General features: G+C 50.4%; 1 protein-coding gene and 2 long non-coding RNA genes across 5 annotated transcripts in view; 1 reads left to right on the forward strand and 2 right to left on the reverse strand.

The window, feature by feature from the left end:
- Positions 1–18,287, forward strand: part of TTC28 (tetratricopeptide repeat domain 28) — a 621,782-nt gene extending 603,495 nt beyond the window's left edge. For 2 of the 3 annotated variants that reach the window (XM_055322350.1, XM_055322352.1), the window contains 8 exons: positions 128–848; positions 3,547–3,671; positions 5,909–6,140; positions 6,719–6,795; positions 8,522–8,545; positions 9,228–9,357; positions 12,353–12,460; positions 12,894–18,287. In XM_055322350.1, coding sequence (XP_055178325.1) covers positions 128–848; positions 3,547–3,671; positions 5,909–6,140; positions 6,719–6,795; positions 8,522–8,545; positions 9,228–9,357; positions 12,353–12,460; positions 12,894–14,503 — 3,027 coding nt within the window. In that variant the 3' untranslated portion in view covers positions 14,504–18,287. The remainder of the gene's footprint in view (positions 1–127; positions 849–3,546; positions 3,672–5,908; positions 6,141–6,718; positions 6,796–8,521; positions 8,546–9,227; positions 9,358–12,352; positions 12,461–12,893) is intronic. The other variant, XM_055322351.1, reaches the window with a different exon arrangement.
- Positions 7,544–9,235, reverse strand: LOC129507724 (uncharacterized). The gene is made up of 2 exons (XR_008664066.1): positions 9,124–9,235; positions 7,544–8,522 (listed from the first exon to the last, which is right to left on the reverse strand). It is a non-coding gene; the product is annotated as an uncharacterized LOC129507724 (long non-coding RNA).
- A 91-nt stretch (positions 18,288–18,378) lies between the features above and the next one.
- LOC129507723 (uncharacterized) overlaps positions 18,379–26,605 on the reverse strand; it is a 56,611-nt gene continuing 48,384 nt past the window's right edge. Inside the window, exon 4 of the long non-coding RNA XR_008664065.1 lies at positions 18,379–25,993. This is a non-coding gene — a long non-coding RNA (uncharacterized LOC129507723). The remainder of the gene's footprint in view (positions 25,994–26,605) is intronic.

The following is a 26,605-nucleotide window of genomic DNA, read 5'->3' on the forward strand; positions in this document are numbered from 1 at the left end:
AATTAGAGGGAAGGAGGTTATTGGGAGACCAGGTGTAGCCGACCTGGACCCAGCCTTGTGCTCACCAGGAGCCTCAGGCCACCGTCTGATGGGTGGCGTGGTCTGCTTGTCTGTCTTCCCCTCCCAGTCTCACCTGAGGAAGAACCCGCCCACATACTCCAGCTCCACGTCCATGGCGGCCGTTGTCGGTAACCCCAAGCTCCCGTCAGCAGTGATGGACAGGTGGCTGTGGGGGCCCATGCCGTCGGCCGAGGAGGAAGCGTACATGGTGTCAGAGCTGCTGGGCTGCCAGCCCCTGGTGGGCAGCGTGGCCACCAAAGAAAGGGTCATGAGTGCCCTGACGCAGGCAGAGTGCGTCCACTTTGCTACCCACATCTCCTGGAAACTGTCGGCCCTGGTCCTCACACCCAGCGTGGACAGCAACCCCGCCGGCAGCAAGAGCTCCTTTGGCCACCCCTACACGATCCCCGAGTCCCTGCGGGTGCAGGACGATGCCAGCGATGGGGAGAGCATCTCGGACTGCCCGCCCCTGCAGGAGCTGCTGCTCACGGCGGCCGACGTCCTGGACCTGCGGCTTCCTGTGAAGCTGGTGGTCCTCGGCTCCTCGCAGGAGTCCAGCAGCAAGGTCACCGCTGACGGGGTCGTCGCGCTGACGCGGGCCTTCCTGGCTGCCGGCGCCCAGTGTGTTCTCGTGTCTCTGTGGCCTGCGCCTGTGGCTGCTTCCAAGATGTTTCTCCACGCCTTCTACTCCTCCCTGCTGAATGGCCTGAAAGCCAGCGCCGCCCTGGGGGAGGCCATGAAGGTGCTGCAGAGCAGCAAGGCCTTCTCACACCCTTCCAACTGGGCAGGTAGGAGTGTGGACCACCTGCCAGCACCTGTCAGGGGACCCCAGGGCTAGGTCCTTACAGCCTCCCGGGGGAGGGGGGCAGGACAGGGCGCTGGGGAGAAGCAGCGTAGGGAGGTGCAGGAGAGGGCTTTGTTTGCTGAGACACTTGTCTTCTGCCAAAACCAGTCATTTGGCATGTGGTATTAGTCTTTTTTTTTTTTTACAATTTTATTTATTTATTTATTTATTTATTTATTTATTTATTTATTTATTTATTTATGAGAGGTTGCATGTGAGCATGGGGGGAGGGGAGGGCAGAGGGAAAAGGAGAGAGAATCTCAAGCAGACTCCCCACTGAGTGTGGAGCCCGACTCAGGGCTTGATCTCACGACTCTGAGATCCCGACCTGAGCCGAAATCAAGAGTTGGACGCTCAATGGACTGCACCAACCCGGCACCCCTAAAGTAGTCTTTGTGACTAGAGAGCAGCAGATGAGTCTGCCATTGGAGTATGAGCATAGGCTTCTCCTGGGACTAGAGTGCTGGTTGACTCATTTTATGGCGCCCTGTGGCATCCCAGGACTGTAGCAAAGAGCCACATTGTAGAAAGCCCCTTAGTTCAGCCATCGGGTTTGACCTAGCTCTGTGCCGGGCTGTGACGTGAGACAGGTCTTACCCCTTCTGAAGTCTTGTGGCACATGTACTACACATTCTGGAAGGCCGACAGCACCTGCTCTGATTGGGCCTGCCACAGGGGTTGCAGGTCTGGGAGTGAAGGGAATGTTCTCTGTGACGTCTGGTCATAGGAGGTGCGGCAAGGGGTGACCCGTGGACCCTCCCATGTGGGAGGCCTCCCGACAGGCTGCCAAGCCAGAGTCCAGCCCCACCCCAGCCTCCCTCCCACGTGGCCTCACCCAGCGGGGCCACATTGCTGACACCCCCCGGGGCCTTCAGTCTGCGGCTGTCCCTCAGGATTGGCTCCTGAACATCCCCAGATGCTCCAGAGCAAAGGTGAAGTCCCACCAAGGCCGGAGCGATGGCACTGACCCACAAACACAGGGTCTTAAACTGGAGAAACAGAGGAATGCCCCAAATGGTATTTTCAAACATTTATATTTTGTTTTAATCCACATACACATTGAAAAACTGGCAACAAAACCGCTTTCATCTGGCTCTTCCTCTGGAAATAAATGCGGTCTGCGTGTGCCACCACGGTTGGTGCCATTTCCCGCGGTGGGGAGGCCCCGAGGAGGAGCCCCTCATCCCCGGCACCCCTGGCCCAGGAGCCAGCACACCCCGAGCTGCGGGGCTGCGGGCCAGGTGGATGAGCGGCGGTGAGGAAATGGAAACGTGTGTTTACTTCACAAACACAACACCACCCCGGTGCTTCCCAAAAAGGTATTCAGAACAAACGAAATAGAAGGCCATCCTGTTTCCTCGGGTGGCCCAGGGGGAGGAGGGGCAGGAGGGCCAGTGAGGGCCGGGGCCTGCCTCCTCCAGCTGCGGAGAGCAGAGGGCCCAGCAGAGGGGCCGGCGGGGCCTTCCGACTGCCGCAGCCGGAGGTCTGACTCCCGTGTGCCCCCGGCAGCCAGAAGGGGCTTTGGGCCCCGCATGGTCCCCCAGCACAAACTTGCTGTGCTGAGTTTGTGGGAGCCCGGCCTCTGTGCTTGGTGAGCCCCTCCCCATCTTCCCAGTGTGTCCATGGATATGGTGTTTTTGTCCTTGTTTTAGGGAGAGATGATACATGAGTCACCACTCAGTGCTGGAAAATGGTGTTTAAATCACGCTGCCCTGCTAACCCTAAAAACAGCCTTGGCTCATTCATGCTCTTGGAAAACCCCCTTTCTCCATCACTTGAGGGCAGCTTGGTCCTCAAGTTGCTTGGTGGCTGGAGGAGACCGCTCTGTCCGCCTCCCCCAGGCCCCTGCAGCTGGGAGTGGGGCAGGATCCAGGTAGATGTGTGGGTCCTCGGCAGCCCAGGCTGCTTGCTCCTTCCTACAACCAGAGCAGAGTACCTCCTGCCCCACACCTGGTGGCTCTGTCCCCGGGCGTGTCCCAGACACAGGTGCATCTCCGGGGAAATGGGGCTGATCATTCCTTGGGATGGTGGCCAAACCTAGGAAGGGCCCTGGGGCCTGGGGGGAGCCCATCAGCGGGGGGTGGGGGGGACTACGAGGCCTCTTCCTGCCTTCCTCACTGTGTAGCAGGAAAGCAGAGGCACTTTCCTGAGCAGCTTTCACGGCGAAACAGTGCTCACCACTCATTGAACAGAGAAACAGTATGGATTATTTTTCTTAATTTTTGTTTTATTTTATTTTTAAGATTGTATTTATTTGAGAGAGAACAAGAGAGCACAAGCAGGGGGAGGGGCAGAGGGACAGGGAGACACAGGCTTCTCGCCGAGCAGGGAGGCTGACATGGGGCTCGATCCCAGAACCCCAGGATCATGACCTGAGCAGATGGCAGATGCTTAACCAACTGAGCCACCCAGGAGCCCCAAAACAGTATTGGTTCTTAAAAGGGGCACAAGGACACTGAAGGGCCCCCGGTGAGTTAGACATCCCATAGTCTGTTCCGTGGAGGAGCTTTGCTGTGTAGCCCCTCTTGGTGGCAGGGTGGCTGTGAGGCCCTGGCGGGGCGGGGTGGGGGGACACCGACCAGCCCGAGCTGCCCTGCCGAGCTGAGGGCGGGCTCTGAGATGCCCTTCTGTGTCCTCCACAGGGTTCACACTCATCGGGAGTGACGTTAAACTGAATAGTCCCTCGTCGCTCATCGGCCAGGCCCTCACGGAGATCCTCCAGCACCCAGAGCGTGCCCGGGACGCCCTGCGAGTGCTGCTGCACCTGGTAAGGTCCCTCCCCCAGGCTCCTGGGGCCCCACTGCAGATGTGTGGGTCCTCGGCAGCCCACACTGCCGAGAAGGGAGGCTGCGGCCTGTCCCAATCAACAGGGACATGAGCCAGGTGGAGGGGACCTTGTGCTAGGACATCCACAGGTTGAGCCAGTCGGTTGAATGGTGGGCATGATGTGTCATAGGGATGCTGCAGCCTCCTTGCCAAGGTCCTGGGGCCCACACTGCAGCTCTTTCTGGGGTGTGAAGATTTGGGCAAATCACCCGCATCTTTGAGCTTCAATTTCCTCATCTGGAAGGGGGATGTTTCCTGGTTATCTTGAGGCTTAGAGAAAAGGTGAGAAGCAGGCAGAAGTAGGGTCCTAGCGGCTAAGAGAGGATATTCTGGAGTCACATGGCACTGGCCTTCCCCTCAATTTGTTTGGAGGAAGAGTCCAGGCACTGACCCTGTATTTACCCAGTCCCAGCCTCTGTGGGGTCAGGGGTGACAGAGGTTCTGCATCATCGTCCACACATTGAAAAGTTAGAAATCAAGCTAAGCAGCAGTGACATAGAACTAGTTCCACCCTTCCACTTTGATAACCAGGAAGGCACTTTCTAACGTTGCGAATTGTTAGCCTCCGTGGAGTTCTGAGCAAGAAAGACCAGCCCAGCCCCACATGCTCCTTCCAGACCCGATGCACACAGCTGCCCCACTGCCACCCCAAAGGACAGAGGGGCACAGGCCCTGGGAGTGGGCTGGAGGCTATGGCTGGGGAGTTTAGTTTGGGGGCTGGGTTCCAGGGAACACGTCCCCTCTGCTGGGCAAACTTACTGCCCTGTGAGTCTGGGGCCCAGGGTGGTGGTGCTCAGGGCACTTCTGGTGGGAGGTCAGTCCTGTACATCCCTTAAGTTAGGGCTCACCTGATACCAGCGTGTGACCAGGTAGGAATGATGTCACTGAATACCCCAGGCAGCTCCTGAGCCAGCTTTGAGATAGCCCGCACCTCCTGCCCCCGGGAGCTGTGCTCACTTGCCTTGAGACTCTGTGAAGACTCCTGACTGATTTTAACCTGTTCCTGGAAACTGTGCAGAGCGATTCAGCTGCTCAGCATTAGGACCCCTTCCGGTCCCCATCAACCCAGAGTCCCCTCCTTCCTTGCTGCGGCTCCCAGGCAGCTTCTCTTAGGTAACTGAACCACCGTCTCTACCCACGTGGCTGTCTTCTCCCAGACCGGGCCGTGGAGCAAGAGCCAGGCCTTGGCTCCCCACTCGGCCTTGAGGCCCCTCAGGCATGTTTAGAGGTCGTCTCTTCTTTCTTGGCTTCATTTCCTGGGGTGAGTCCAGGGGCCATGGGTCAGGTTTACAAGCTACCTCCATTGCCCTTGACCCCAGTGGGCAATGTGTCTCCAAAGACCTTCCAGCCCGATGGCCTGGTTGTCCTGCCCAGGAACACTCGTGTCTTCCAACCTGTGAGGTCAGCCCCCAGCATCCCAGGGTGGTAGAAGGAAAGTCTTGGGTGACCTCTTGGATGACTCTTCTGCCCCTCTCATGATGGCACACGTGCCCCAGGGCATGCGGTAGTTCAGGATGGCCTGCAATTTCCCTGAGGGGGAGAGAAACCGCCAGGGAGGCCGAGGCCATTCCAAGTACCATGGGATACTCACCGGGGAGTTGACTAGCAGTTACTTGGACAAATTCAGCCCACGTGTGCCAGGCGTGGGTTTAGGCCCTGGCAGGTGGGAGGGGTACTTGAGGCCCAGGGGCCCCTGCTGTGGGATGGAGGGTGAGCCTGAAGTGCAGGGAAGAAGGGCAGTGGCAACCAGAGCCCTGTGGTGGGTGCTGCTTGGTGTAGGCAAGGGCTATGGGCCGTGAAAGGGGTTCCCGAGGGCCTGAAGGTTTATCCTGGTGGTGGGGGTCTTTACGTGGCCTGGGGCAGGCACTGGCCTGAGAGTGGGCTGTGGCGTCTGTGGAGGAGAGCCCAGAGCAGGAGGTGTGGCCTAGGGCAGGGACAGAATTCTTCTGTCTCCCAGCCTTGCTGACGCTGGAAAGTAACCCCTTTCCCTTCGGACCTTCCCTCTCGGGCTAGGCTGTTGCCACCATGCCTTGGTCCTCAGGCCAGGGTGTCCAGATGGCAGCAGGCAGCCCTGCACTGGCCTCAAACCTGAGGCTTCGGGTGCCCCCCAAGCCACTGGGAGAGAAGCCAGGGCCCGCCCGTGACTGGAGTGGTGCTTCATTCCCGCTTTCCTTCCAGGTGGAGAAGTCCCTGCAGCGCATCCAGAATGGGCAGCGCAATGCCATGTACACGTCCCAGCAGAGTGTTGAGAACAAAGTGGGTGGCATCCCTGGCTGGCAGGCCCTCCTCACTGCTGTGGGCTTCCGGCTGGACCCCCCTGCCAGTGGCCTGCCGGCGGCCGTCTTCTTCCCAACCTCCGACCCGGGTGACCGGCTCCAGCAGTGCAGCAGCACCATCCAGTCCCTGCTGGGTGAGCCTCAGGCGGGGCTGGGCCACCGAGGGGCTGGCTGCCAGCGTGGGCACAGTAGTTGGTGGCTGTGGGCCCTGCCTCACGAGGGGTGCTGGGCCTCACGGTGGGAAGGAGCGGGCATCCTGAGATGGCAAGGAGTTGCAGATGCAGGCCTCTGTGGATCTGGAGACCTGGAACACAGGGTGCACTCTGCCCCAGCAGGGCGCTGGCCCGGTGCCGCCTCTTCCCGGGCCGACAGGAAGGAACGCTGGGCAAACAGTGGCTGCCTTCGTGTTTAATCAGCAGTCTCGGATCCGCCGGAGCCGTGGCCAAAGACCGGGGTGACGCAGGCTGCAGGTGCCACGGCTGCCTTTTGTGCTTCATTCAGACCTGGGGCAGAGCCGGGTCCTGGGACTGTGACCACACACGGGGACGACTGGCCTTTCTCCAAGGCCCTTCTCTCTTTTCTCCAGTTAGACACAGACCCACACACCTGGCTGTCCTGAGCTTCTATAATGCCACCGATGTGGAGTGTCTCAGGCTCGGTGCCCGGGAAGGCAGCCGGGCTGTGGGTAACACCGTCCTCCTTCTCCGTTTAGGTCTGCCCAACCCTGCCCTCCAAGCCCTCTGCAAGCTCATCACTGCCTCGGAGACTGGCGAGCAGCTCATCAGCCGGGTGAGTTGAGCCAGGGTGGCTGAGCCCAGGCCCGAGGGCTGGGCTGAGCTGGAAGGACAGGGTGAATTGGCCCTACGTGGGAATCTGCAAGTGACTTGGTCTTGTTACCTTTTTCAGCCTCTGTGACTAGAAGGGAAAGATGAGGGCTAGGGGGGTGAAACAGCCCCCCACCCTGCCCCCTGCCAGGCACATGCACACCAGGGGGCAAAAGCCTCTCGTCTGTCTCTGCGAAGTGGGTTCCAAGAGCAGCAGGGCCTTCAGAGGATGCTTCAGGGGTCCCTGTGACCTGCAGTCTCAGGGCATTTCCTGACCTCTCCATTCAGTGGCCTCCTGTACCTTGTCACCACCCCACCTCCAACTCTTTCTGCTGATTGCCAAGTGTTACAGCCACACTTCCTGAGCCAGCAGGTGTCTTGATACTTATCCTAGATCAGAGTATAAGCCCTGCCACTGAGGCACAGCAGTGAACACAAAGTCACTCTAATGCAAGATACTGCTTAGCAGGTTAGGGGAACGGAGATCTAATCCGGGCATCAGGACGATGCTAACTCTCAGCATGGCACAGGCCCTTCCCAACTTGGCCTCAGAGCTCCTACTCTTCCTACCAGCCAGTGAGGGTCTGGACTGTGAACCCCGGGGTGACCACAGTGTGGGGGAGGGCTTCTCAATGGCATAGCAACCCCTAAAGAGCACAGAATAGTTTTCTCTGGTCGGTTGGTAGTGTAATAATTTGAAAAAACAACATATATCATTATTATTTATCAGATTTCATTTTATTTATTTTTTAAAGATTTTATTTATTCATGGAGGGGCGGGGAGAGGCAGAGACACAGGCAGAGGGAGAAGCAGGCTCCATGCAGGGAGCCTGATGTGGGACTCGATCCCGGGTCTCCAGGATCACGCCCTGGGCTGAAGGCAGCGCTAAACCGCTGAGCTACTTGGGCTGCCCACAGATTTCATTTTAAACGGAACTATTTCTGTATGGAAATAAAGCTGCTCTGTCTGGGATCAGCCTCTGAAAATCTGAGTGGTGCCTCGGGCTCCCACCCCCTGAGGGGGTTTCCAGCTCAGATTGGGAGCCCAGTTCAAGGACATGGACCCTTCTTGGGTTGCTGTTCATTTTGCAATAAGCTTGTTTGGTCTTCTTGTTGAGGAAAACCAGGAAGGCACTTCTAGAATCAAAACGTCCTGAGCCCAGGAGGGCTGGAAGCCTGTGCTTTACTAAAGAGAAAGTCAGAATTACATTTGCAGGGCAAGGCTGAGTCCCAGAAGCCAGCTGCTTAATGTCTTGCATTTGGTGGCATCACAGGGATTTCCCGCCTGTGATCCCGCTGGGCTGTGGGCTAGGGTCCCAGGCTGCCCTCGTGGCCGGCAGGTGGTGGCTGTTTGTGGAGTCGCTCAGGAACCACGGCCCTCGGTGTCTGGAGCGGCCGTCCGTGCCCGCTGCGCCCCTCCCCACTTGCGTCCGGCTGCCCTGCTCCTCTCCTGGCCGGGAAGGGCAGGGCCTGGCTGCCCCGACCGTGCCTGGCCTGCGTGGCTGTTTGTTCTCCTGTGCGTCCCTGCTGACTCTCGCTCCTCTCCCCTCCCGGTCAGAGCCGCCGCGGGCCTGCTGTGGCGCTTCCTAAAGCAGCGATCAGCTCGTGTTGCATAACAACCTGTGCTTGAGTCTAAACTCTCTTCTTTCTCTCTCTTTTTTCTTTCTTTTCTTATAATCTGCTGGCCGAAGGCTGTTAAAAATATGGTTGGAATGGTGAGTACTACTTTAAGTAGCAACTGTTGTCAGGTGAGCCCCTCCACCCGCCCACCCCCTGCCTTCCCCTTGGCCTGCTCGGGCGCATGTGCTGTCGCTCAGAGCTGCATGCACGTACGTGCCCACGCGTGCTCGGGGCTGGGGTGGCCCGGGCGGCCAGCGCGGCCGTGCACCCTTCCTCTGCTCTGGCTCCCCCTTTCCTGCTCCACCCTTCTTGCGTTCTTGATTTGACCTTTCAAGTTCCACCAGAACAGCAGGGGCAGAAGAGACTTTGAGTGACACTGTGAACCCACCACACAGGACTCCTGAGTAGGCTCAGGGAATCTGAAGAGCCATGGGCCCTTGAACGGGGGACCTGTGGCTGCTGCCTCCAGTGCTGAGACTCTGGGAGGCGACGCTGGGCTCTTTGCCGTGTCACTCAAGGTCATCAAGGGGACTTAAATAGAGAAAGAGAGGGAACTGACCGGCCCTGCAGCCCACCCGCAACCGGGGACACCTCCCCTTCCCCAGCCTCCAGAGAGGAGATGGGGACAGTAGGCCTGAGGCACTGTAAAAGGAATTCCCAATGCGATACACACAGCTGTCACAGGGATGATGTGTAGCAGGTGACACAGGAGTAACGGGGGGACAGGTCTGGGCAGCCGGAGGGATGGCGGCGCGCTCACACTCTCTCCTCCCTCAGCTCCACCAGGTGCTGGTCCAGCTGCAGGCCGGTGAGAAGGAGCAGGACTTCACCTCGGCCCCCATCCAGGTCTCCATCAGCGTGCAGCTCTGGCGGCTCCCAGGCTGCCACGAATTCCTGGCGGCTCTAGGTAGGACAGCGGCCTCAACTGCTTCTGCAGTTCTGCTTCTAAAAATCTCTCCTAGTTTCTGTTGGCTGAAACTGGTAGATTCTCAGGGGTCTTGGTGTTTTCTTAGATATTACCCATCGATGTGGACCTAGCGATTCCAGTACTTTAGCACAATTTTCAAATGGCCCTCCTGCCATTTCCCTCCATTTTGGTTTCATCTCTCATTTCCAGTCATCTTACTAGAAATCTGCTAGACTTCAGCATTGTTGGGAGTCCAACGAAAGAAAACAGTCATAAAATGATAGCTTCAGTGCTGGTCTCTATAGTACTATTGACACCAGGTGTGATTGGAACTGCACACACCACACACCAGGATCCTTGTCTATCCAGGACACTTCATTTCCTTTTTCTGACATCATAACACGGCTGAGGCAGCTCCTGGCATGACTGCTGCTTTAATAGATGTATTTTTTGATACAAGAGCCTGTGAGCTGTTCTCCTGTCCCACTCAAGTGCCTGTGTGACTCGCCTGGGAGCCTTTCATTTCACAAGCTTTCCTTTGAACACCTGTTATGTCGGACAATGTGCCAGGAGAGGGGCTACAGCACTGAGCAGAGGACAAGTCCTGCCTTCTTAGAGATTTCAGTCTAGTGGGGAAGACGAGCAGACCTAGTAAGTACCTGATCTAAGGGTAGGGAGCCCTGTAGGTGAGGAGGCATCATCACACACAGGAGCGTCAGGGGCGCAGTGACTGCTGGAGGGGTGGGCTGGGGGGAGGCAAGAGCCAGGGCATGTCTCGAGAGCCTCAGCGTGGCCTCAGGATGAAAGATCCAGGCAGAGGGCAGAGCTGTGGGTGAGCACAGGTGGTTGGGGGGTTGCACAGGGGCAGATGAAGCAGAGGTGGGGCTAATCCTGTGGGCCGTGAGGCCAGGGGAAGGCCTCTGGTTCTTAACCTGAGGGAATGGGGACTCTTTGAAGGGTGACACAGCCTAAATTCACCGTTCCAGGGACCAGCCATCTGACATGCAGGGCAGCTAATCCTTAAAAAGGAATTTTTCTTCTGCTTGTGAAATCTGATTTCACAGCATTAGGCCTTTCTTATAACCCATTTTGTGGATTGACCTTTCCCAGCCCACTTCAACTTAGGGCTGGCTCCATTTGCTTTTGATGGGGGGACCCCCAAGACCCCATAGGGACTCTGAATCCCTAGAAGTAGATATGCTCTCATATCCTTTATGATTTGTACTGTTTACTTGTTTCTGTGGGCTTAAAACATAGTCTTCTTGGTATAAACATAATAAATTTAAATAAGTGTAGTCAGTTGCAATTGGACCAAGAGTGAGAAAGGCCAGGTCCACACCCAGGAGGGATCTCTTTGCACTTTCAGGACAGGCTGTGGGGCTGACCTTGGGGCAGTGACACAGGACACAGGGAAGATGGAGCCAAGTCCTTTTTTTTTTTTTTTTTAATAAAGGAAAAGCAGTCTTCCTCATGCAGGGCCTACACTTCTCTTCAGTGTGGGTGTGACAGAGTTAGCCCTCCTCACCTGTGAACTGGATATTTCCAGGGCTGTCATTGGCTCTCCCTGGTGTTGGGATGGTGGGTTATTTTCATTGATGGCCTCTACTTCTCTATTTTCCAAATCCACCGATACTCAAGGGTTGAGTCAGTGTGCACACGCTTATTCTTGAATCCCATGGCCTGAGACCCCGGGGAGGAAATATCTCTGCAGGCTTGGCATCTGGAGAAGTGACTCTCTCACTCTTGAGGGTTCTGAGGCTCCAAGAAATCCCCTCTTTCCAGCCCTCAGCACCTAGCAGAAGCCATCACAACCCATCACAGGGCTGCCAGTTATTTACTTCCGTTAGGGTAACCAAGTCAAATTGTTTTGGTAGAAGTAGAGGTCTCTAACTGAAACATTTATATTAATTAGTTGTTTGTTTTTAAATGCTGAGTTCTCTGAGACCTTTCAGTTGCTTTCAGGGACTGTTTATGTTTGAGTTCAGAGGGGAGAATGTCCCATAGCAACCAGAAGGCTGAGGTAGCGCCTCAAGTGAACCAAATTCCCAAGAGGAATTACAGTGTCAGACCAGTATCAGAATCTGCATGAGAATAAAAATATAAACACATTTCTCCTTTGGTGCCTATGTCATGAGATGCACAGCATACAGACCCTTGTCACCAGAATACACATCAGAGGGAAGGGGCCTGGGGTGGCGGGTCCTGCCCCGGTAGCACCAAGTGTGTCCGCTGTTTCAGGCAGAGCTCAGTGACCCCCAAGGAGGCTGAGAGCACACTTGCAGGGCAGAGGGCTTCTCAGGACCGAAATCCTATCTGCAGACATAGCCCTTAGCCATGGCGTCTGCACTTGGCTTCCTCTGCATATGCACTTCCCAGGGAGATGTGTGGCGGACAGACGCTCTACAAGGTGTCTTTGTAAGTCTCGGTGCAGTGGCAGTGACTTGAGCCCGCTTCCCGCTCCGGAGTCTCATGAGAACCATTAGCCTCAGGGAACAGTCCCCTGGGCTTTAGCAGAGCAGAGTGCGGTCCCTGCAGGGTGGTTTTAGCCAAGGAGGCAGATTTTCCACCATCAGAGCCCGCTTGTTCCAAAGCCCTTGGTGGCAGATGCTGACCACATATGAGGACACTGTCTTTGCCCTTGAGAAGCTTCCAGCTTTAAATATTGGACCCAATTCTGAATGGAGTGGCCAGTTTTTGTCCTTAAAGTCTTCTAGTGGACTGTTCTGGGAAAGAATGGAGAAAGCAGCTGATTCTCATGAGCAATCATGTGACCATCCTCTCTCGGGAACAAAATTCAGGGCAGGAGAGCAGCTGGTGCTCCGGGAAGGGCCAGGAGGGAGCCACACGGATTGGGATTTGGGCAAGGGTGCATGCAGGTCAGAGAGCAGCGCCTGCCCGGTGCCTGGGAGACAGTGCAGGGAGCCCTGCGGCTCTCCTCTTCAGGACACGGGCTCCTCCCTAAGGAAGCTGAGATTCATATTCTTTGCTCCTCTAGGGTTCGATCTCTGTGAAGTTGGTCAGGAAGAAGTCATCCTGAAGACAGGGAAACAAGCCAATCGGCGAACCATGCACTTTGCCCTCCAGTCTCTGCTTGCGCTCTTCGGTAAGCGCCCCTTCCCTCCTCCCGTGGTGGGGCATGGGGCAGCCACGCACGGGAGCCTGGCTGCATTTGGGAAGGGGGGAGAGTGGCTAAGTATGTGTATGTGTTGGGGACTGCTTGAGAACAGTGGACAAAAACTCCCCGCCCTCGTGAACATACAATTAGAACACCTGTGGTAGAGACGGGGCGCTGCCAAGGGCCGAGAAGGTGACGCAGGGGGTGGCGGAACTAGGGACGAGCAGCCCGACTGCTCAGGCCACAGGCAGTTTTCGGGGCCATGGTCTTCCAGAGCGTAAGAGAAGTTCAAATCGAGTGTGAGCAGCACTTGCACAGCTCCCTGCGGGCTTCTCTGCATGAGGACGCCTGTGATTTTGACAAAAATTTCAAAACCACAGCACATTCTAACTGCCCTCTGGGCACCTCTGTCTTGTCTTAGATTCTACTGAGCTGCCCAAGCGCCTCAGCCTGGACAGCTCGTCCTCCCTGGAGTCTCTGGCCTCCGCCCAGTCTGTCTCCAACGCCCTGCCCTTGAGCTACCAGCACCCACCCTTCTCCCCCACCGGCGCTGACAGCATCGCCTCCGACGCCATCTCCGTGTACAGCCTGAGCTCCATCGCCTCCTCCATGAGCTTCGTCTCCAAGCCCGAGGCCGGGTCGGAGGCGGGGGGCGCCCGCGGCCGGCAGGACTACGACCGGCCCCAGAACGCCTACCCTCTGCGCTCCACTCTGCCCCGGGGCCCGCTGTGCCCCCAGCCCCGCCCTGCGGGGAGCAAGGAGGAGGAGGAGTACGAGGGCTTCTCCATCATCAGCACCGAGCCCCTGGCGGCCTACCAGGAAAGCAGGCAGGCGCGCGCCTCACCAGATCACAAGCCGGCCCGAGTCGTGGCGGCTGGAGGTGTCCAGGTTTCCGTGAGCTCCAAGGGGAGCATGAGCACCCCGAATTCTCCAGTGAAGATGACTCTGATCCCCAGCCCCAACTCCCCCTTCCAAAAGGTCGGAAAACTGGCCAGCTCAGATACGGGAGAATCAGACCAGTCCAGCACAGAAACGGACAGCACCGTCAAGTCCCAAGAAGAAAGCAGCCCCAAGCTAGATCCGCAGGAGCTGGCCCAGAAGATTCTGGAGGAGACGCAGAGTCACCTCCTGGCGGTGGAGCGCCTCCAGAGGGGCGGCGGCCCGGCCGGCAGGAGCTGCAGCCCCGAGGACCGGCCCGCGGCGCCCGGCGGCGCCCCCGGCTTCAGGGCGTCCGAGACCAGCGCCTTCAGCAGGCCGGCCCCCTGCCACCCCAAGAGCCAGGCGTCGCCGGCCCCGGCCCCCGCGAGACCAAAGCCCCCCGCCAGGAGCTCGTCGCTCCCCCAGGTGAGCTCCGGGCACAGCAGCCCCGCGGGGCCCGAGTCCGCCAAGGGCAGCCCCGGCCTGCGCGGCGGCCCGGCGCCCGGCGCCGACCCCCAGACCTCGCTGCCCGACCAGCCTCTCTTTAAACTCAAGTATCCCAGCTCCCCGTACAGCGCCCACATTTCCAAGTCCCCCAGGAACGCGTCCCCAAGCTCAGGCCAGCAGTCTCCCGCCGGGAGCGCGCCGTCCCCCGCCCTGTCCTACTCCTCGGCCGGTTCTGCGCGCTCCAGCCCCGCCGACGCCCCCGACGCGGACAAGCTGAGGACGGCGGCGGTCGACGAGAAGGTGCAGGCCGTGCACAACCTGAAGATGTTCTGGCAGAGCGCGCCCCCGCACCCCGCGGGCCCCGCCAAGGCCCTGCGCGGCGCCCCTGGCACGATGACCTCCAGGCGGGACGTCCTCAGCCTGCTGAACTTGTCGCCGCGGCACAAGAAGGAGGAGGGCGCGGACAAGCTGGAGCTGCAGGAGCTGCCCCTGCGGCCGCCCGCCGCGCCCCCGCGGGCGCCCCCCAACGGCCACTGGCGCACGGGGCCCTCGGCGCTGAGCGCGCTGCCGCCCGCCGCGCCAGCCGCGCGCCCTCTGAGGCTGCCCTCCGGGAACGGCTACAAGTTTCTGTCCCCGGGAAGATTCTTTCCCTCCTCCAAATGCTAAAGCATCCTGTCCCGCGGACCCCGCGCCCCGGTGCAGCCGCCGCAGAGGGACGCGGGCGTCCGCTCGCCCCGCAGCGCCGTCTCCCCACGCAACCGCCGGCCGCCTCCCGGGCGCGCGCTCGGCTCCGCGGGTCGTTCTCCACCTTGGGCTCCCTGCTGCTCCGCTCTGCTGCGATTCTCCTGCAGGATTTTTGTACAAAAACGGTCATAGTTCTGGGGTGGGGAGAGGAAAGGGAGCACATATTTTGCTAAGAGGTAGATATGCAGTACCTTTTATACACAGAAATACAAACAGAGCTGTTTTTAAGGCTTTCAGGTGCTGGTTGGGGGTGGGATGTATGAAATCTAAGTTGAATTCTACACGAAAGTGCACATCAGCCAAAAACAATGGTTTTTAAAATGCCAATGATTTGCCATTAAACTGTAGCGATTTTTGGGCTTACGATTATCGTGACATCACAGTAGCAATGCAATAATTCACATTTCAGCAGTGCTTCCATTCTGAATTCTGCTCTGCTCCACCTAGCTCTACAAATGTCCTTGGGGCCCCACTGTCAACCAAACTTGAATTTTCTTAAAAATTTTATGTAACTCTTCTCCAGGCATTTTAGAACTATGCAATTGTGATTTAAAATGCAACTTTGTGCTTTTAAAACATTATTGACCTTTTTTTGTATGTGGATAAACAACCTGGTTTTATTATCAATAGTACTTTGCATTTATAGCTATTATTTTTAAAAGCTCAAATTTTTTAAAATGTCAAATTTTGAATAGTCATCAATAAGTAATTATCAAGTTTGGGGGGGGGGAGGGAAAGGTTGAAATTATTCAGTTTCCTTGTAAGTGTATTAAAAAAAAAAAAAAATTCTCACAGCTAACTCGACTTAACCAGAATGGAATTTCCAGCTCCTGTTCCCTTCAGCAGCTACTTAATTTTATTCTTTTCCCATCTCCAGGCCTCGAACACCTCTCCTCTCTAAATCCGTTCCCAGGCTCTCACAGCCCAGGAACCCCATGTCTGCTGCCCCAGGCACCCTCACCGGAGCCGGGACCAGCCCGCTCCCGTCCCACAGCACCCCTGTCCTGTGCGCAGCCTGAGAAGCAGGGGGCCTTATGCTGGGATTTTATGCTCCAGTCATTGATGAGCAGGGAAACAGCTGTTCCTGAAAGTGCTGTCCTAGACAAGGCTGGGCGTCCCCTCCAGCCTGCCGTGCCGGCTTCCTGAGTTGTTGCCAGCTAGGCCGAGACAAAAGATCGCCTAGGTAGGGGTGAGCATTAACCTAGGAAGAAATGAAATGCTAAAAATCATACTAGTGCTAACTTTAGTTAGGGAATTTAAATAGACCGCTTTTACATAATTTGAAAACGAAGACCCTGCTGCCCTCTCCACACAAGGGTGTCACCCAGAGGTGAGCAGCCGCGTACCCACATCGCATGGAGTGGACGGGAGAGGCCGGGCAGGAGGGGCTCGAACAGTAAGACCTCACGTAGAGCTTTTACGAGAGGTCCTGCCCAAGGACCTTCTAAACATGCCTGACCGTGCGCCCTGTTCCTCGGTGTACCCTGGAGAGAGGAGAGGCCCCTATTCAGTGCGTTCCTCTCCTGAGCTACGTCGTGGTTTTTGCCTTTGCCCCAACAGCCATACTGGTGAAAGCAGACAATTAGGATGTCCCATTCTAGGCCTGACCCCAACACTGGAAGACAAATACTTTATAAAGAAGCAAGCACTTATGAGGTGTTTTAAGTCAGTAGGGGAAAAAAAACCGGTAATGAAGTATCAGAGTAGCAAACGAAAGCGAGTTTATAGCACTGTGCATTTAGCAAAATCAGGTCCTCAGCAACAAAAACTAAACCTCAATTTCTGAATCCCTATGTAGGTAGTTAGGCTGTTCCTTTCTCAGCAATCTCAGCCTCTTTCCCAAGTGCCAAGGAGCCCCGGAGGACAGGCCTGGGGTCTGTGCTCCCCGTGCGAGTGCACACATTTGCCCACCTCCTGTACACGCCCCGTCTGCCACCCAGACCGCTTCCTGTGCTTGTGCTTACCGAGCCAGCGAGGAGGTCTCAGTCGACCCCAACTTGGTTTTAGTCCTAATTACATTGTTGTTTTAGGTTTCATGTTGAAAAACCAAATGGTGTGTGTTTTTGTTTTTTGTCCTAGATAGAAAAGGTTGAATGAAAGAAAGCAAACATGACAAAATAATAGGGCCAATCTCAAAATCACTGTAGAGTTGCCACCTCTTTATGTTTACTGTCAGTCTTGGTGTTTTCTTGATGAGTGAAATGGATGTAAAATCAAAGTAAATTTTTCCGGCTCCAACCCCTGAAAAAAATATATGCACTTAATAATTATGTGAGACTGTGTAAGTCACAGATACCTTTGTGTAGATTGGGGGTTGGCAGGCCATGACCCACGGGCTAAATCCGGTCAGAGCCCTGGTTTTTTATAGCCATGAGATAGGAATGGATTTTACAGGTTTAAAAAGTTATGTAAGTACCTGCATCATACTCTTGATTTTGCCTCTTGGCCCACCAAGCCTAAATTACCTAATACCTGACCTTTTAAGAAAAAGTTTGCTGACTCCTGGTGTAGGGGACGGACAACACAATTAGAATGTTTTGTGTCTACAGTCTAGGGAAAGTGAGTGTCAAGTTGTGGATAAAATTGGCATGCATGGAACCCCTGAGCCATGTGGATAGAAGCAAATAACTCCTGCATAGTCCGTGGCTCTTTGCTCCACTTGGAATGAGCCATGAATGTGGGTAAAATTTACAAAAAAAAAAAAAAAAAAAGAAAGAAAGAAAGAAAGAAAGAAAGAAAGAAAGAAAGAAAGAAAGAAGAAAGAAAGAAAAGAAAACAAAACCCTTTTCCTCACTATATGCAGATAGCATTGGACATATTTCTTTTTCAGCTCAGGAAACTGGAATGCCCTGCCCCTATTCTACTCCATCAGATGCAAGTACACTGATCACAAGCAATAAAATCTCCCTCTCCTAGAAACCTTGGTATGACCACAAAGCAAGGTAGTAGATCCTATCCTAATTCTCACCAGTGAACTGCTCGACTGCTTCACTGATTTTAACTAAATCAAAGTACCAAAACAAAGTTAGCTGTAAAACTTATATTTTGAACCACATTAGTGTGTAGTGAAATGAAAATATTCTCACCTCCATCCTGTTTGAAAAATATCATGGTCCACCCTGATACTCGCTGGGTCTCAGCAGGAGACCAGGTGCTGCACACACTGTCCTCATCCACTTATGCTGTTCCAGTGAATCTCAGCAGGTGGTCACTGGAGCAAGTCCCCAGTAAGGCGCCTGTCCCATCGCCTCCCACGGTCACTTTGCTGGTTTCAGTTCAGTTTGGAAAAAATACCACGCAACACTCTGGTTGCTTTTAGTAAGTAGGCAGAGGGTGAAAATTGCATAATTTTCATCATATATTTTGTTGTTTTATCTAAAATGACTGTAACACATGTGGTTTGTGAACTGGGCCCCCGTTTGTAACAGATCTTTCAAAAATGTTCCATGTAAGGACACATGCGGTTACCTCTCCCTCCTCAGACGCCTTCCCCACTTGGCACTCACCCCCCTTGTATGCAGTGTTAGCCATCTTTGGCCTATGTGGACATTTTTTGTAAATTACAGTTTCCAGATGGCATTAAACTTTTTATATTACGAAATTTACCATGTAAAAAGAACTTCATATTTTTATTGAGATTGTTAAGGCACTTGGCCTTCCTTTGTGATTTCAGTGTCTATTAAAGCATGAATTCCCTCGGTTTTAAGTGCTGTATCTGAATCACTTTCTGTACACGTTCCACACTTCTAGGTTTCTTTGCTGTACACAGAATAGTCATGTGTCCTTAATGAGTGGTATGTTCATCTGGGGTCTCCTCCCTAGACATACACCATGGCCTCATGTTTGCTGGGAGGAAAACCCAAGAAAGTGCACAGCAGAGCCGACCTTGCACGCAGGCTTCTGCAGCTCTGAGGCACGGGGCACCTGTGGGTGGGTGGTGACTTAGAATGCCTCTGATCTGTAGTCATAGTTGGAGGGTCAGAAAATTCCACAGTTGTGTAAGCATGCTGACAAACAAAACGGGTTCATTACTGCCAGATCTCTGTAACTAAAGAAACTCCAAAGGAAGTACTCCAGAAAGAAGGAAAACAATCCTACCTGTAAAAGTCCAAGACGCATGAAGGAATCCTGGACAAAGAACTAAGTGTGACTAAATTAAAAACAAATACTGATTGTATAAAAAGTAACATCTTGGGAGGCCTGGAGGGCTGAGTGGGTTAAGTGTCTGCCTTCTGTTCAGGTCATGATCCCAGGGTCCTGGGATGGAGCCCCACATCGGGCTCCTTGCTCAGTGGGGAGCCTGCTTCTGCTGCCTCTGCCTGCAGAGTACCACCACCGCTTGTGCTCTCTCTCCAAATAAATAAAATCTTTGAAAAAAACCCTAACATCTCATTTGAGTAGCAATAAAAAATTAAAATACTGGACATTAGATAATACATCAAACAAGGAAGTGTTATAGGTTGTCTAGGAAGAGAAGAATAGATTATTTTTAGTGTAAGTTAAATACATCAAAACACAAATAGAAGGTTATATCAAACTAGTTCGTGGAGGAAAAAATGCTTTTAAAAACTTGATCTAAAGGGATAAAGAGGAAATAAACTATTTTTAAAAGCAGTACAAATACAGTATGAAAGATTACTAGTAATTATAAATGTAATCAAATGAACTAAACAAAAGAGAATGATGATGGAAATATGCCACATGCTCTTTAAAAAACAATATGCCTATTTGGGCGGTGGGGGCGGGGGGGTACAAAGCTAACAAAGCATAAGGCCCAATGGTTGACAACAAAAGGATCAACAAAACAAAGTAAAAAGCACTAGTAAAAACAAAGGAAGATCTATTTTCTAATGTTAAAAAGCCTTAGCAGAAGGGCAAAATTCTAAATTTGTATGCAGCTACTCCTAAATATCATTTCAAAAATTGATAAGTAAAAATTGGCAGAACTACAAGTTTGGAAGGTTACATTATTATTATTTAAAGATTGATTGATTGATTTTAGAGAGTGAGGGGGGAGGGGCAATGGGAGAGGAAGAGAATCTAAAGCAAACTCCATGGTAGCACAGAGCCCAACCCAGGGCTCGATCCCCCAACCCTGAGATCATGACCTGAGCCGATTCGAGCCGGCTGCTTAACCAACTGAGCAGCCCAGGCACCCCAAGACTACACTATTATAATGGGAGATCTCACCTTCTCCTCTCAATTTATCGACAGATGAAGGATACGATGCAGCAAGCATACGGTAGACTTAAACAATTCAGCAAACAGGCTTGTGAAATGGAGCTGCAGAGAACCCGGTCTCTGACAGGAATCTACATTCTTCCCAAGCACACGCGGAATACATTAGGAAACTGATCCTGTGCAGGCCTGTAAAGTCTTAGCAAATACTGAGGAATCAATATCACAGAACGGTACAATTCAGTTAGCACTAATAACATGGAGATGATAGACGCTTCCAGTCACTTAGATATTTTTAAATGCTACTAAACAACATACGAACCATAGAAGTGCTCATAAAAGAAATGAGAAAATACTGCATATCTAAACTGATAGATGTCTCCAGAGGCACCCTAGGTGTTCGTGGGTTTTACTTTTATTAACAACAGAAATGTTTCTTATTTGTTCAAGACCGGAATTCAGGGGCATCTGGGTGGCTCAGGGGTTGAGCATCTGCCTTTGGCTCAGGTCGTGATCCTGGGATCCTGGGATCGAGTCCCACATTGGGCTCCCAGAGGGAGCCTGCTTCTCCCTCTGCCTGTGTCTCTGCCTTTCTGTGTCTGTCATGAATAAATAAATAAAATCTTAAAAAAAAAAAAGACCAGAAGTTCACACAGTGGGACCACAAACAATCTCATTTTCACCCAATAAAGTAAAATACATACTTTTATTTCTGCTTCCGTGTTTGCAGGAATATGTAAGTTATAGAATAGCTTAGGAATAAAATTAATTTAAAATCCCCTAAAAATTAGTGAGATGCAGTTAAAGTGGCATTTAAAAGAAAAACTTGTAGCCCTACATGATTATATTCACAGGTAATATTCAAAATATGTACCTGCGCAATCCTCAACCAATAAGGAGGGGTGCCAACCTACGCAGCTGGGGCGATGATATGCACAAGCGTATGTTAGGAAAGAATACCACTACCCAGCTGGATGACCAACCCGAGAAGTCATCAAAAGATAAACCCGGAGAAAAAAGAAGAAAGGGAATAAGAACAGTGAGAAACTGAAAAGCAATATAAAAGATCAAGAAGGGCAAAACTTGCAAAAAGGATAAAATGCACTAATTTCTAGGGACTGATCACCTGTGTGAACAAGTATATCTGTGAGCGATGAAAAAAGAAAAGAAAAAGGAAGAAAAAGTGGATATAGCTAAAAGTGCAACAGAGATTAAAAAATAAAATACTATGAACAATTTTGTGGCAATACATGTGAAAATGCAAAGTGGTACCTAATATGTTTAGGCACACACATGTGGGTGGCCAAGGAACCTAGAAATGCAGGGACCAGTGGATGTGACCGCAGGGCAGTGGTGCTGTCCTTGGGGAGAGAAGCCATGGTGGCGGTCAGGACACAAGGGGCTCCGGCTGCACGGTGCCGTGCCACACGCCACACAGCTCTGCTCGCTCCTGTCTGCATGCTCCTTCATAAGGAATTTCAGAAGGAGCAGAAAGTATGATTGGCTACTGTACAACAATTATTTATTAATCAGATTCTCTCAACTTTTAGGAAAACCATTAATAAAAGTTCTGGTGCAAGAAGGAAAAGAAAAAGAAGCCAAAGCCCATGAAGCTCAAATGGCAATCGCACCCCCTTGCCTTTTACCGGCCTCTTTCAAAACCACACAGGCCCAGATGGTTTTTACATGTGTCCCAGCAACTCTCCGGGGCCAGAACATCTCTTACCTTTTCAAATTGTTTAAGGAAATATAAAAAATAAGAAAAGATAGTCAAATAATTTCGTGATGGCATTCTCAGTTCTCAGGTCAACAGATCATGTATGAAAAGAAAAGGATAGGCCCATTTCATTTATGAATCCAGACATAAATCTCAATAAAATACTGGCCATTAAATCCCTGTGTTCTTTAAAAGTAGGAAGACAAGCTGAAAGTGCCTCTATGTATTGGTTACTGGAGCATGAATCTTTGCTGATTGATGAACACGCACATGGTAATCCCAAGGGGCCAGAGCTCTGAGCCTAAGGGCATCTGTAAACACACTCACATATGAAAACCAATAACCATTAGACTATGGAGAATACAAGTCTGCTGAGACCTGGAGAGGCTGGATTCTATGGCTCACATTGTAGTTAAACAAGAAGCAAATCTATTATACTCCTCTTATAAGAACAATGAAATATGTATAAAATCCTTTTTTTTAGGGGCAGAGTGGGACAGAGGGAGAGAGGGAGTCTTCAGCAGACTTCACACCCAGCACAGAGCCCAACTCGGAGCTCGATCTCGTGACCCTGAGATCAGGACTTGAGCTGCAACCAAGAGTTGGACGCTTAGCCGACTAAGCCACCCAGGCACCCCGGTGTAAAGGAAGCATTCCTAAATCTAAGCATTCCAGCATTCCTTAAGAACTATGTCCTGTATTACTGTTGAAATAGAGATTGACTTGAGTACAATAACCTACAGAGTAAATCTAAGATCTACACAAGGATTTAGGAGCACAATAGTGTGGTCCCTATTACCTTAGGAAACACAATTTATGTTTTCTGTTACTGCTGAAAACCCTGAATATTCAATTGTGGAATGTACGTTTTGTTAGATGCTTTCCTGGAAGGAGAGAATGGCCCTTAATGAGGACTTGGCGATGTGCTTGAGGACCTTCGCTGACAGCTAATGCAAAGACAGGTAAAAGCAGGACTGCTCGTAGCCACTGCAGCTTTTTCTCAATATTAGTATTCTAAGGCTTTACTTATAGTTGCTTTGTTTTGTTGTTTTTTAACCTCAGAATTTCTGGGCACGGACCGCAGCGTGGTACCTTCCTCAGTTTAAAGCTTTTCTTACATGCACACTTACGGTCTCTAATAATACTATATAATGGTAAACAGCAGGGAACTGACAGGCTAATGCTGCATCCACTCCAGCAAATGAGGTCGGAACATCTGGATTCAAACACATTAAAAGGACAAGTTAGCATTAAGGAAACATTTTGCCTCTCAACTGAATTTGTATCCAATCTCAAGATATTTATTAAATTTATAGCAACTGTGCGTTTGGGCCTCAGAGAATAATAATATTCTTAAATATATAAATATTCTCAATATATTTATATTAAATAAAAGGTTTTAAAATTCTGAAATAGCTTTAAATCATAGTGGTAGAACTCCGAAGTCTACCCTCCTTGCTAACTGGGACAGGTAAATGAATTTGAATTCTGATTTGCCTTGACAGCATTTTGCCAAAAGTCTAATTTTTTTTCATATACAGAGCTTTCTGAAGCACAGCATTTATTGAACCAAAAATGCAAAAGTAAATTAAAATTAATAGGTAGTTCAGAAAAAAAAATCAGTTCTTATCTATTATTTCAAAAGTCATTCGTTTTACAAGTATTTGCTGAGGGTTTGTCGTGATAAAGAATGTAGCCAATAAAAAATAAATAAATTGAAAGTTAAAAGAGATGTTTGAAAGTCCATAAAATAAAGCTTGTGTGCTTCACTTAATTAGATACCATTCTTTCCTGGATCATACACAATCAAAATACCCTGCTGTATAAAAATGCCCCCACTCCAAGGAAGGAGTCTAGCTGCCAAGGCCCAAGCAGGGCGGCCAATCCCGTGGGAGGTCAGAGCCTTAGAGGAAGTCCCCACAATCAGATTCCATTTTTTACTAATTCAGTCCAGGCCTAGATCAGGTCCTTGCAGCCACAGCCAGCCACAAGGGGATGATGTAACTGTGGTCCATGGGGTCAGGATGGCTGAGTGCATGCAGCCAGAGTCACTGAGGTGCAAAAACTATGAGTGAGTAAAGGAGGCTGGGAGCCGAGAAAGGAGAAAGGAACAGACGCAAAGACACCGTGGAAGCACAGAAAAGTCCCTGAGGGAGACACGTTCCAGGCCACTCTACATACAGTTCCATGTTCAGTTCTTTCCCATTTGGGGTAACTTGAATGGGAACTCTTTTCTTTTTCTATCAACAGCCATATCTGTGGATGCTTGAACTTATGGAATAATAAAATCAAGTTAAAAGAGGATCAGGGAGGAGTACCTGGGTGGCTCAGTGGTTGAGCATCTGCCTTCAGCTCAAGGCGTGATCCTGGGGCCCTGGGATCGAGCCCCACAGTGGGGTCCCCGCAGGGAGCCTACATTTTCCTTTGCCTGTGTCTCTGCCTCTGTGTCTCTCATGAATAAAGAAATAAGATCTTTTTTTAAAAAAAAAAAAGTGGAACATGGAAAGAGGCTGTAGAGTCAGGGAAACTGACAAACTGAAGACAGAAGGGATAGTAAAGGAGTTAAGACGTGTATGAAATAGAAGAACACACAAAATAGGGAAGTCTGAGACCATACAGTACTTCTCTGTGGTTCTGGATGCTTAGATGTAAATAAATAATAGAATCAATCAGAATAGGAGTCCCACGTACCTTCTAATGACTCACGCTGGCCTGCCCCTATTACTGTCGGGGGAGAGCCACTGGGGCCTTCTCCCCGCCCAACACCTCCACTTGCTAGCCCCATCTCACTTGCCTACCCAGAACCAGTGTGTCAGTAATCCCCCCTTCCTGCTCAGTCAGACTTTTCCTCGCAGATGAATTACTACTATCAGCACATTAACATGCTGTCGTCTCTCCAATTTAACCCCATATCCCCATCCAGTAAACACAGCATTTCTCTGCTCCTCTTTAAGAACAAAAAGCTTACTACTTTTTTGTCATTGTTGGTGTCACCAATTCTACTCCTCTTCTCTCTTGAGCCACTCCTTGAATCGAGACTTTGCCCCCAGTACAAGATCAATAGCTGATTCATGTTGCAAAATCTATGTCAATTCTTAGTTCTTTGTAATGCAGTACAAAGGATACAGCATCACTTAGGAGGTAGTCTGAAAAGTTGAATCTGCATTTAATTAAGCTTTTAAATGTATGTGTATCACTTTCAATTTACCGTAAATACAGATTATTAGAACAAGTTACACAACATCATGAGAAAATGATAAGGTGAATCTAGAAGGTGGGGCCACCCAACCACTCCACATGGAGCTTTTCAATACAACTCCTTGAAATATGAAAAATCTGTGGTATCCAATACAGCAGCCACTAGACACATGTGGCTATTGAGCAATCAAAATACAATGTGCCTGAGGATCTGAATTTTTATCTTAATATAATCTTAATTTAGTCATATGTGTAAACAAGCCAATATTATAAAGAAAAAAATAGAGGCTAGGGACTTTTCAAGAATAAAAGAATTTTAAGAGACATCATAACCGAATGTAAATACAATTGTATTTCTATAAACTAGAAACAAACATTGGAAAATAAAACCAGTTCTGCTTACCATTACATCAATAAACATAAAATAATCAACTAAGACACATTGCACTATCTAGTTAAAATGGGCACAGTTTATAATATGTAAAATATAACTCAGTAAAGTTGTTGAAAAAACAGAGATAAAATTTAACAAGAGAGAAGACTTCTCCATTGAAACCGTCAAAACACATCTGAGAAAAAGTAAGGCATAAATTAGGAGAGATACTATGTTCATGGATGTGATACTTAATATTGTTAAGACATTAATTCTCCCCAAACTTACCTATAGAGTCGACACAATTGCAACCAAAGTATTGGCAGGAACAAAATTCTTTGCAGAATTTTTATCAGAAACTTACAAGTTACATCTAAAACTTATTTGTCAATGAAAAGAATCTAGAAAAGTCAAAACAAACTTGAAGACGCTGACTTCAAAATTTACTTTAAAGCTACAGTAAGTAAAACTGTATGGTTTCCGCATATAAACAAGCAGATTAATGGACAGAATCATAAATACATGGAAAGAAAAGACCTTGACATACATGGTCAACTGATTTTCAGGAAAGGATGCCAAGGTAATGGCAAAGAACAGTATTTTCAAAATATGGTACTGAAACAAATATGTAGAAAAACAAGCCCTCAACAATTACCTTAAACCATACTCAAAAATTAATTTAAAATGCATCATAAACCTAGACATAAAATGATAAAACTTTGTACATTGGAGAGTACCTCTGATCCTGAGTCAGGCAAAGATTTCTTAAGACATGAAAAGCACAGGATGCCTGGGTAGCTCAGTAGTTGAACATCTGCCTTTGGTTCAGATTGTGATCCCGGGGTCCTGGGATTGAGTCCTGCATTGGGCTCCACACAGGGAGCCTGCTTCTTCCTCTGCCTGTGTCTCTGTCTCTTTCTGAGTACATCTCATGAATACATAAAATCTTAAAAAAAAAACAAAAGCACTAACCATAAGAGAAAAAGTTAATAAATAAGAATCTGTCAAAATTAAAGCTTTCTGCTCTTCAAGATATCACTAAGAAAGTGAGAAGGCAAGTGCATCCTAGAAGAAGATATTCATGGTAATTTGCATCTGGGAATGCAAACTACAATCAAAATGAAGAAACCCTTCTCACATTTAGAATGGCTACATTAAAAAGATGGGCCACACCAAATGCTGGTGAGTATACAAAACCAGAATTATTGTACTTTGTTGGTGGGAGTGTAGAATGATACAATCACTTTGGGAAACTGTTCAGCAGTTTCTCATAAAACCTAACATACACCCATCCAATCCTATGTCTAAGTATTTGCTGATGAGAAAGGAAAAGAGATGACAACAGAGACTCATATAAGGATGTTCGTGGTTGCCTTAATCATAGTAGCCCCCAAATGGAAGAAACCCAAGTGGTTATCAGCAGCTGAATGGATAGACAAGTTGTGACAGAGTCATACAATGGAATACTCTATAACAACAAGGAGGACTGAAATGAGGTACGCAACACGAAAGATTATCAGAAACATTATGTTGAGCAAAAGTAGTCAAGTACCAATGA

The sequence above is a fragment of the Nyctereutes procyonoides genome, unplaced genomic scaffold (genome assembly GCF_905146905.1).
Source record: "Nyctereutes procyonoides isolate TBG_1078 unplaced genomic scaffold, NYPRO_anot_genome, whole genome shotgun sequence".
Taxonomy (NCBI): Eukaryota; Metazoa; Chordata; class Mammalia; order Carnivora; family Canidae; genus Nyctereutes; species Nyctereutes procyonoides.